The following is a 12,334-nucleotide window of genomic DNA, read 5'->3' on the forward strand; positions in this document are numbered from 1 at the left end:
AATTCACTCTGGCCAAATTAATGAATGTCCAATGTCTACAAATATGTCATATTGTCATAACCAGATGGTACAACAAATGGCCATGAACAAGCAAACATCTCACCTAAACTGGTCAATAAAAAATCCGTTTAAAATTGATAAAAAAATGACACATTTATACATTTTCTTTGAGCATGTGATCCTTCTTCACTGACACCAACATGGTTGATTTTCACAATATCATTGAGGAAATTGTCTGCATGGTCATTTCCTGACATGACATGTGACACGGTGCATAAACATTATATTCACAGCCCATCTCGCATTTAGATGAAACCCTCTCAGGATGAAGTAGGGCATGTTGTCATTTCTCTTCAGGCTGGAGAAGATAGCCAGAGACAAATAGTTGTTCCTGATTACCAGGCTTGTAAAAATATTGATACTTGTATAAACTGCAACCACAGTAACATCTCTCTTTATCAGAAGGAAAACAATGAAATCTCATCTGCTTTTCCATCCAGACGCAAAAGTGCTGTTTTGCTTTGGTTTCATTGGTTTACCAGAAAACGGAGAAGTGCTGTGTCAGCTGATTCAGAGATGCATAGCTGCTCAGGATGAATGAATAGACTCCAGACAGCGACAGGACAAAGACAGATGGAGTTAAAGAGGCATAAAAAAGACTGACAGAAGAACAGATAAATTATTGGGATAATATGTTTCAGTACAGATAGGAGGATGGGCGATTAAATTGTGTAGGAAAGAATGACAAAGGAGAGAGTTGCTAAAGGGCAGGATGCTCTGACAGACAGAGGAGACAGAGTGAGAAAAGGTCAGAGGCTGTTTGTGCCAAGGGAGCAAGAAATTAAATTCCGGTCGCTTCATCTTAACACTCGACTGCCATGTAACAAAGATTTGGTTTAAAGACGGGTGTTAACATAAAAACAAATCCAAGTTAAGCATGGAACAAATTAGCACAACATACAAAGTTTTCACCACATATTTACTGATATTTATCAAATGTCAAAAATGACTCAAAAATAAAATATAAATCTGAATATTGTCGACACACATATGTTGTCCTCTCTTCGTTCAACTTAAAGTTTAGACCATTCAAGACTTAATTTTGCAGAAAAGCAAATAAAGAAAGAATACGTCCTATCATTCAAGGATTTTGTCTTAAAATTGAGTTTACCATTTGATATACAATATTTTGGGGTTGTATTTAAAACAGCAAAGCTTGAATTTGGTGAAATCTTTATTTTGCCAAAATACAAAACCCACAACTTATGAAAAGTCACGACAAAGTAAAGTAGACCATTCTTATTGAACAGACGTTTGTTGTTTCCTTATTTTTTACTCATACATTTACTAAAATATAAAAGTACATTTCCTCCAGCTAATACACTCAATGTCATTAAATATTTGTGTTTCATCTCCATGTTCCAACTTCTCATATGATATCTCCCACTTCACTAATATCCAGAGTTTGGAGGAGAAATAGAGAGGTAGAAATGTGGGGGTGAAGGATGAGATAAAAATGAGAGAAAGTAAACATAAACAGACAGGTTGTTATTTTATTCCAAACTCCACTGCTCTCTCATCGCTCTTGCTTTTCTTTACCTCCCATCCTGCTCTCCACTCCCCTGTCATGTGTCCAGGCAGAGGTAGTTGTTTTTGAAAACGGTACACATACACACACACGCACGCACATACACACTTACACACAGGGTGTCCTAATCAAAGCCAGGCTCTGCACATTGTGTCCCAGTTGAGCAGCTATTTTTATCTGCAGCGCTCTAACACGGATGGAATGGGTCAGATAGGCCAGGCTGACGAATCCATCAAGACCAACGGATAAACAGCCTGCTGGACATGCACACCCACAAACACACATACACACACATGCCTACACACACATTCTGTTTAAGTAAACACATGAATGAATTCTGTGTCTTTATCACAAATGCAAACTAATACAGGCCTTGCTCTCTTTCAGCCTCTCTAACTCTCAAAAGCATACACACACACACACACACACAAACGCACACTTAAAACTACAGGTAGATTCAGTCTATGGTGTTGTTACGTGTTGTGTTCCCACCAGTGTAATATTTTTCCGATTACGTGTTTCTCTCTGTATTCCCTTGTATGTCTGTCTCTTTAATACCTGAATCTGCGCCCTCCTACACTCCACACACATACACAGACACAAACACACACACATAGTCTGTCTTCTCCCATTAGCAACATGGCAGATCTTCAGCCCTCACACATGCATGATGCTGCCACATACACACACACCAATGTGGTTAGAGACACATGATTACTGATTTACCATTGTAAGAGAAATCCAGTTGGCAGAGATCCAGTTTCAGGCTTGTTAGTTTGGGATTCAAGTGCTCTGGCTTGGACCCAATTAGTTTCTCTCCGTACTTCCCTCCTCCTACCTCTCTCCAGTTACTCTGTTGTCATGACTGTGTTGGATATTACATGCAGTGAAAACCACAGCTGTACACAAACTTGAAATCTTCACAGCCCAAACAAACCGCAGTATGTTCTGTACATTAAAATGAAACTGAGATCACTTATTTTGTCTGGTATGTAAATAGCAGTGTCTGTAATGGCTCCAAGCTATTTGCTTTGAACCCAACATACAATGGCACCTATCGGGACATGAAACGGCTATAAACCTATATTGTGGTGTACATAGTGTTGTAAAAATATTTACAGGCTTTAAGTTGTTGTTGTTAAGTGCTCTGTGTGTTTTTCTGTCTTCCTCTCACTCTCGGGTCATATTCTCACAAATTGTGTAACTTTCTGAAACTGACAATCCGCACCCACTTCACACAGCGATTGGCCAGATGTGTGGAGGTGAGAAAGTATGCAGGGTTTGAACTTCTTGCAAGCTTTTCTTTTTTCAGTATTTACACAACTCTTTCTGGCACTTCTCATGTGTACAGCTGAATAAAACTCTATGAAGGAAAGATTGTCTGAAAGTGTGTGCTCGTCGCCCTATATTTAAACGATTATTGCCTCTTGCCCTTCGTTAGGATAGTCAGCCTGCCTTTGAGTGTGGCCATTCACTGAACTTAGTTTGGACGACATGCTGTAATCACTAGTTATTTTCGAACATAACCTAGCCTTTAGCATAAACCCATAGAAGAAAGAGCATTCATCATACCTCTTGGATTATTTACTGTGTAGTCACAGTGCATAAAGGTAAAAGTATATAAACAATCAACATTTCCTGATCGAGCAGGTCAGTCCCACCAATTTCACTCAAACTATCTTGACATCGGAGAAACATTTTGGACTAATTTTGCAGGTCAAAGTACAGTCAGATTAAACTGTCTCTCCCCCGTCCTTATCAAAATTAGTGGAGACTAAATTTGGCTCTGAATGCTAGTGGTTAACTGATATGGGTTTTTCGATGGCCAATAGCAATATTTAGAGAGCAGGGCGGTCGATGCTCAATATACAATGCTGATATCAAAACAAACAAAAGTCAAGTATAATTCCATTATCCCAGGCAGGGTGCAATCTGATATACATGGTTATCTTAGCCAGTAACATGTTGTTTTTAGTTGGATTTTTTATTTATTAATGAAATAGAACAATGCATTGGGTTATGCTGTAGATTTCAGAAAGTGACTGGTGTTTAAGTGAGGGTAGGGTACAGTTTGTTAGAAGTGATGTCATTCAACGGCATTATTCTCTACAGAATAACAATATGTATTTAACAATAGTCAGTAATTGTGTTAATTAGATCTGCTTTCATTTAGGATGATCTATTGGCCTTGTGAGTGCAGGTATCACCAATGCTGATTATCTCAAAATGCCAGATATCCAATTGGACTCTGGTCTCTGGTCATGGCTTTCTTTGCTAGTAGCTCTTGGTTCTTCTCCCCTCTGCTCTCCTAGCTTCAGAGTTACAGAAGCTAATGGAACAGCAGCAACCTGGAATTTTCTGTCCATATTCTAAGCTAGCATGGGTATCTACTCTGTAATTGCTGTTTTATCTGTAAATAAAATGCTTTTGTTGGCATTTATCAACTCCAGCTGCCAGGGGACTGCACTTCAGCTCTCTATTTCTATATCTTTGAATCTTGTTTACTCAGCCTTTTGCACCTCTCCCCCTACCTGTCTCTCTCTATTTATCTATTTCTGTCTTTCTATAGGTCTCATTCTTAGCTTCTTCACTTGCTTTCTTCTCTCTCTGCCTTCTTTTCTCTTATGTGTTGCCAATTCCAAATAGCAAAACACACACACACACACACACACACACACACACACACACACACACACACACACACACACACTTACAACCACAGCTTTACTTTGAACATCCTTATGTGCTTAACATAAACATGCACACTCACACATGTCCCATCTCCCAGCTCCATGCACTCTATCCACTCACACACACACACACTCATTTACTGCTTACACTGCCATATGATAGTAATTTGCCAATATGGAGGAGCAGGAGGGCTCAGCTGGAGTTTAGGTCTGAGTGGAAGAAGAGTTTGGGATCCAGTTTACTGGCATGAAACAGGAAGTCGCTTCTTTACTCTTACTTTTTGTACTTTTAGATTGTCTCATTACAGGGTGCACATAAACCTCTGATGTTGCATTGTGCATTGATCTTTTTTTTAACCTTAAGACACATCTGGCTTTGGTCACTTTGGATGTGATGATGTATGCAAAGTTTTTTTTTTTTGCCACTGGGCTCTAAAACAAACGGAAACACACACACTTCTAACATATTTTGTATTGCATTATAATTTACTATATACTATATTTGCCTGTTTATACTGTATATCTAGCAGACACAGAGCAATTGAATCGAATAGAATTGGGGTTGTGATCGCACTGAAAGAGAAAAAAAAAAACAGTATGTCCCATAAAACCAAAAAAATTAACTAAAATAGCCATAAAAGGTCTGTAGAGCTGCAGGTGGTACTTTGTCACTATGAGCAGCCCGTCACATGTTAAACACTGGATCCATTTTTAATATGAACAAAATCAATTTCAACTGTTAACTCTCCTGTGTCTGCTTATATTTATGCTGTTCAGTGTCAGGTTTATGTTCGTCGCTGTACGAAATCATGATGAGATGAGACAAGATGAAACACTGCCTGTGTCGCACCTCTGTCCTGTATATTCCTGTATATTGTAACAGTGATGTCTTGTGTTTCAGGTTCGTAACCTGTGCTACATGGTGACGCGGAGGGAGAAAATGAAACACACCCTGTGTGACCTCCAGGAGAAGATCTTCCACCTGCAAATACAACTACTGGAAGAGGACATTGATGGAGGTAAGACAGAGAGAAAACATGAGTATGTGTCTGTGGTGATTTTTCTAATTCCAACATACCAATGTAAAAACCTGTTAACTTTCACCCACTCTACCACTGTAGCCAAGGCCGCCAACACACTCTGTCCACCCCCCAAAAAAAGTACAATCTGGAAAGCTCAAGTGCATAACGGTTACATCCAAACCCTTGTTGACTGAGTGTAGTGGGTGGACAGTTTTTGAAATGGCCTGTCATCATTTTTGCACAGCAGGCCACACTTGACACCTGCACAGCAAAGAGCAGTGGAATAATAGTTCGGCCAAATATTGTGACACACGCCATCCACATAAATGGAGCTCGATTTCCCATCCACTCTGCACAGATGACTGACCTCGATGCATTTCATGCAGCTGCTCTGTGATGGAGAACAGGAAGGATGATGCTGGCTGGTTGAGTTGAGCTGTGTTTGCTAGATGTCTGCTCAAAATGAGATTAATAATCTTAGTGGTAACACCAGGTTAAATGGAATAGGTTTTTAACATTTTAATTATGTAAAACTTGTATTTTCACCACTTATTTAATAGTTGACTACATTTGTCTTTTACCTCCTTGGACCGTTTGCGTTATTGTCATATCACCGGAAACAACAGCACTTTCCACAGCAGCTAGTTTTAATTGTGGTCATAGTAATAGTACTAATTGTTACTACTACTACTACTACTACTACTACTACTACTACTACTACTACTACTAATAATAATAATAATGAATAAAATTTTCCTTTATACATGTACATGTGTACATTATAATACAACAGTATTACAAAGTGTTTTACAAATAAAATATGTATACATTCATTAAAACAACTATACACAGCATAGACTAAACAAAGGCAAGAATACAGTCAATGATGGTTAAAACAAGAAACATAAAATTGTAAATGACCAACAGAGTTATAAACAATTATATGGTGCATTTTTATAAAGATAGCTTTTGGAGATTAGAAAGATTGTATCGGAGCATCTGCTGCCAGCTCTGGTATACATGGTGACATGGGGTTAGTAGCTCAGCAATGTAACCAGAGGCCAGACTGTGGAGAGCCTTAACGTAGCAGTAAAACAATAATATCCATTCTAAAAGCTAGTGGGATGTTGTCATATTTTAATGAATATGTTGTTAGCCTTGCAGCTGTATTTTGTAGCAGCTGAAGTCAACAAAGAGAGCACAGCACCGCACATATATAGGCTATAGGCTCTCACCACGGAAAAAGCTGCCAGTCAGAGGACGCCACCAACACTTCATGGACAGATTAAAGATAAAGGCATTAACAACTTCTGTTAGGTCATCAGTAAATAAAAAAAGCTTATCTTGAGATATATTTCAGCTGAATAAACAGCCTTCTTAAGTTGATCATTTAAACAAAGTTTCAAGCTGTTGTTATAGCTGTGAAAAATAGTGACCTGTGTTTGTCTTCGATAAGGTTAAAGAACCCTGTTTTGTTTCAGTAGTCGTGACCTGCAGCTGTGATGGCGATGAGAGTGAAAGCTTGTTGTCATGGTAATACCAGTGACGTCTCGCTGGCATGGTAATGATACTGAACTCTTGTCAGCCTGCCCCTGTGGCTTTGTTGTGGAGCGTGTGTGCAGTTAGAGTGCTCAGTTCGCAGTGCTCATCATTCCCGAGGAAGGCTGCACACACATCTATGCGCTCCACTAAATCTTACAAACACTTTCACTCTCTTTCTAACTCCCTCTGTGTCTCTCACTAATACACTCACACTCCTAAAGGAGCGCACGCACACACACACACACACACAGTGCATAGCTCCTGACTCAGCAGATTGCGGCCATCAGGTACCGGGAGCTGTGCTGCTGGCACTAAACAGCCATATCTATTCACACTCTAGATTAGAGAGGATAGTTGGGGTGTGTGTGTGTGTGTATCCGTGTGTGTGGGTGTGTGAGAGCACCAGAGAGTGAAGGATGGGGTTGTCTGCTATAATGATTTGTCGTGTCCCTCACCTTGTATCTACCTTTTTTCTCTGCCTCTTTTATCTTTCTTTCTTATTTTCCACTCTTCATTTCTCTTCATCCTCTTCCTTAATGTATTTTTTCCTCCATCTGTTTCTTTCTTTCTTTTTCTCTCTTTTGCAGTATCTTCCCAAGGGTTATATTTTCTCTATCTTTTTGTCTCCTCTCTCTTATGTTGGTTGTCTCATCCGACATTCAGTTTCAGTCAGTCCATCGGTTGTCTCAGTTTGTTCTTTTGTCCTTCTGATTTTAGGACACTATGTGACACTAAAAGTAACTGAAAACACTGACAGGCATTAAGTTTTTCCGCAACAATACTACAGACAAATTATATGGAGATGGTTATATTGGTTAAAGCACAGTTAGAAAACTAAAAAAAGGCTATATTAATTAAAAGTGATCGGTTTACTCATTTCATCCAGAGTATACTGCGTCAGTTTTGACACTCCAGTCAGTCATTTTGAATTTGATCCAAATGCATATTGGCTCTTACATAAATGGACATGCTCACACTGCTGACTTTTTTTTAATTTTTTATTCTCAGTTCTATATTATGTGTTTTTTGGCTGTTAAAACTCCTCTGACATCCAATTCTAGCTGTAAAATCAGAAACCTGCAGATACCCTGAGCTTACTGTGCACCAGCACCAATATCCTTCCTCCCCTCCTCTCCATCCGGGCTGGTTTCCATGTGGAAAACGCACACATCTCTCCACAAACCTCTGTCCGCCTGTCTGTCTCTCATAGTACTTAATCTGTCATGCTCCACCTGTCTGTCTGTCATGTTTATCTGCCTGTCTGTCATGTTGAGGGCTCCTCTCGTCATGCTTTGTGAATGCTAGCATGATACCAGCATGGCGGACAGGCACACGGGCAATATCCCTGTAGTCATACATGCAGTCAAAGAAGCATGATGCTGAAAGTACATGAAGTCTGCATGATTCTATGGTATCTAGTATCATTCTGTAGCAACTATTTCATATATGATAACATAAGTACAAACTCAGCACGGTGATAAAAAACTCCAACAAAACCAAATGTGTAAATTATTTGACTACGGATAACTACTGGCTCTGTGAGGCTGCGCTTGAGCTACATGCTAACATTAGGATGCTAACATGCTCACAGTGACAATGCTAGCATGCTGATGTTCAGCTCTTTGCCATCTTAGTCCAGATTTTAGCATGTTAACGTTTGCTAATTAGCACTAAACCCAAAGTACAGCTGAGGCTGATGGGAATTTGATTAGTCTAGCAGGTATTTTTGAATTGAATTGAACTGTTCTTAGCCAGGTGATCAGCCTCATTTCCTTTTTCCTGGTGGTGTCCATTTGAAAGCCACTTTGGGATCCACTCTGGGGACATTCACAGTGTATGTCCAAGCTATCTTAGACAACAGTGTTTAATTTCTGAGCTGATGATAGCACTAAAGTTGATGGGTCACCAATGTTATTACAAAGCATCCTATGGCAATCCATCCTATAGATTTTTGTTATGGTTTCACTTATAACCACAAACCTCAACCTCAACGTGGTGATAGAGAAAAAGTCAGGCGATCGCCAAAGTCATCAGATACACTGTCTGGGATCCATGAATGCCAAAATTTCATGGCAAGCCATACTAGTCATTGAGATATGTCAGTTTGGACAAAAGTGGAACTGACTGACCATCGTCATCCCTGGAGCCTTCGGTGTTGTAACAAAACCATGTGTCTTAAATGTATAAGAAAGAATATGAATGACAAAATATAAATGTATGTACTTTATCAAGTAGATCAGACCAATACTTTGGTTTGACATTAAGGGCCTTTCAACAGAAATCATATATCATACACAAAGCTTCCATCAGTCCAAGTTCATTTTTGACAAGTTATTCCTTGGCAGCAATAATATTCTTAGGTAAAACCGAGATGACCTATTATTTGTCATATTGGTAAAAATTTGACTTATTCATTATTGTTATTATTTATGCACACCTGTGGACAGACATTTATATAGTTGTAGCTGTGTTGTAGCACATAATTCTTCAGATGATGTTTTTTTATGCCTTTGGAAGAAAACATATTGATACACATAAAATATACAGGTTCAGTTATATTCTGTATAAGGGCGCACACACACACACACACTCAAAGTATTATTGTTATGCAGGAAGTGCACTACATTTACATTCTGGCTCAAACCGAACTGTGACAAGCTGACAGTGGTTAGTATTGGCCTCTCTGATCTGCTCTCAGCAAGTGTGTGTGTGCGTGTGTGAGGAAGACAGAGAAAATAAGGACGGAGGAAGAGGAGGATGGGAAGGGACAAGAAGGTAATGGGATGAAAGAAAGAGTGGAAGAAGAGAGAGGGAGGAAAAGACAGTAGGGGAGGAAAAAAAAAACTTTCTCACAGTGCACTAATGAGCTCAGGTAAGAAATGGGACACAGTGGATGCACACACACAGAATCACACGTTGCAGTTCAGTGCACCTAGAAAGAGGGGAAATTAATCACACACTTCAAAAAGACGAATCCCCTGATGCTGTTGCACCTTCTAAACAAGAAGGGGAAGGGATTTTGGAGGGAAGGATAATATTGCAGATATGGAGAGAAAGGCAACAGCAGAATGTAAAGACAAAAGATAGGAAAAAAGCACAGATCTGACAAAAAAAAAATGTTTTAAAAGGTTTCCACTGCTGATAGTTGGATTTGTGCTGAGATTACAACCTGCAGGGGGAAAGCTTTCACACATTCAAGCAGAGACTGCAGGCGTCCTTGAAAACCCAAAGACTGGTTTCCCAAGCTGTAGAACATATAAAAGAACAAGATCAGATTAGGGAAAAAATAGGGACAATGTTGAAGAATAGTCCCTGGGAGATCAGAGGATAAGATGGTCCTCCTGTCAAAACAAAAAAAGAAAGAAATTACAATTTAGGAGCCGTGTTCCCTCTGGGAGCTCCCTCAAAGATTCCCATGGCGTTAATGGCCTCTGCAATTTCAGCAACAGCCATAAAATAAATTGGAAAAAGGGGGAGAAATGTCTGGTAGATATACCTGCACTCTTTTACAAATCTCTTTATAAAGTTAAAACAGTTTCATACAGTACTCCTGCCACCTTCACAGTAATTCCACTTGTCAGATTTTAATTTTAACACAACAGTACACACACATTCTGCAAACAATTCACTCTTGAGACTCCCTCAACAGACAAATTCAAGGTGCATGCTCCAGCCAGCTGAATTCACCTTTGTTCAACTTGACCATGCAAATGCACACAGTCCGAAGAACTGGAAATATTTAGCACAGTAGACCAAAAAGCAATGGCTTTTTTAAGGCACATTGATTGTCAAGCCCTTTGAAAACATGAGTATCCCCAAACAAAAATGGAAACATTTTAGGCCCGCATGAACATACAGTACACACAAGTTCTTTTCTTCGTTCATTTTGTGTTTCTTTCTTTCCAGATATTAAGTATTATACTGTTAGTGAACTATACTGTCACAGTCTCTTCTCCACACACACACACACACACACACACACACACACACACACACACACACACACAGAGGGTCGTCTCAGTGTGAAATCTCTCTCTGGTCTCTCTCAGCTCCATTGTTGCATGTCCTGCTCCTCCATGCTAAAGCAAGCATGAGGACAGCCTACTGCTGGCTGTGACAGCCACACACAGTGTAGTCATGTACTCCACTGACCAACATGCACACAATTTTAAAAGAATCTATACTGTAAGCTACAGAACAGCAATTTAATACCAAAGCTTTTACTTAAAGCGAAACACTATTTTAGTCATTCTAGCGTCACAGCTATATGGGTGGCAATGTCAGTCCAACAGTTGGTCCACCACTTTGATCCAGACTGAAGTATTGCAACAACTGCTGGATGGATTGCCATTATAAGTGGTATAGACATTAAAGTCCCCCCCAGGATGAATTGTAAAATCTGTGATATTGTCTGACTTTTCATCTAGCGCCATCATCAGGTAAAATAAATTAATTTTTCAAAACTTTTTGACCAAATACCTGCAAAACTAATAACAACAGCCTCAGCCCTAGTTCATGTTGAGCGCTTATTAAAAAATGTTACCATGCTAACATGTGTTAGCATTTAGCTCAAAGCCCTGCCGCTGTGCCTAAGTACAGCCTTGCAGAGCCACCATCATGGCTGTATGCTAGCGGCTCTTGTTTACAGATTTGAAATGAAAAATACCCTTTTTCCACACCATGTTTCATTTCCTGCTGTAACAGGATGCCGTTTACCACAGTTTATGGAAAACAGGGTCATCTGGTGGTGAGGGCAGAAAGTAAAGAGAAGAAAAGAGAGTGACATTCAAAAGAGCTGCTTATTATACTGCACATCATGAGAATTAAAAAAACAAACAAATTGTACCTTTTTCACAAGAATCTTTTGTGGCATAGATGTATATAATTTAATGTTCACCAGTTTTTGAATAACCAGATTATTTGCTATTGCTAATTGCTAATTGAATTTTTAATAAAATCTAAAAAGAAATTTGTCCTGCTATAGTGACCGCCAAGAGAAGCAAACGCATAAACAAATAAAATAAGCTTTTCTAAACCACAGTATAGCTGTAATAAACCGGCAGGTGCAACCTGCTGTACCAATGCATGCACACACAGACACATACAATGTATAAACATGTTAACAGCAGCAGGAGAGTTAGTGAGCCATGCAGTCAAAACTATGTGATTGTGTAAACAGTAGGAGCCATAACAACAAGACATCCCAACTCCAAGAGAGACGGAAAGAGATCATCACTGTGCAGTATATGTGAGAGTCAGTGGAGTGTGACTGCATCGTTTCCTTACAGGCAGTGTGTCTGTGTCTGTTAAGTGTGCATGTGTTTGTATCTGTTAAATGCAGAGAACAGAAATAATCAGTTATTCTTCATTCAACAAATGGTGTCATAAATAATAATCGTATAGAATTTAGAGCTGAGATGATTAGTCAATTAATCGATTGGTTCAAGCTAAAGAAAATTAATCTGCCAGTTTCATAACTGAAAAATCATTTG

At 39.3% G+C, this 12,334-nt stretch overlaps 1 protein-coding gene across 1 annotated transcript in view; it reads left to right on the forward strand.

Annotated features, from left to right (window-relative positions):
- The first annotated feature begins 741 nt into the window (after positions 1-741).
- LOC123968617 (E3 ubiquitin-protein ligase Jade-2-like) overlaps positions 742-12,334 on the forward strand; it is a 31,695-nt gene continuing 20,102 nt past the window's right edge. Inside the window, exons 1-2 of the mRNA XM_046045485.1 lie at positions 742-798; positions 5,180-5,297. Coding sequence (XP_045901441.1) covers positions 742-798; positions 5,180-5,297 — 175 coding nt within the window. The remainder of the gene's footprint in view (positions 799-5,179; positions 5,298-12,334) is intronic.

This window comes from Micropterus dolomieu, linkage group LG03, assembly GCF_021292245.1.
Source record: "Micropterus dolomieu isolate WLL.071019.BEF.003 ecotype Adirondacks linkage group LG03, ASM2129224v1, whole genome shotgun sequence".
NCBI lineage: Eukaryota > Metazoa > Chordata > Actinopteri > Centrarchiformes > Centrarchidae > Micropterus > Micropterus dolomieu.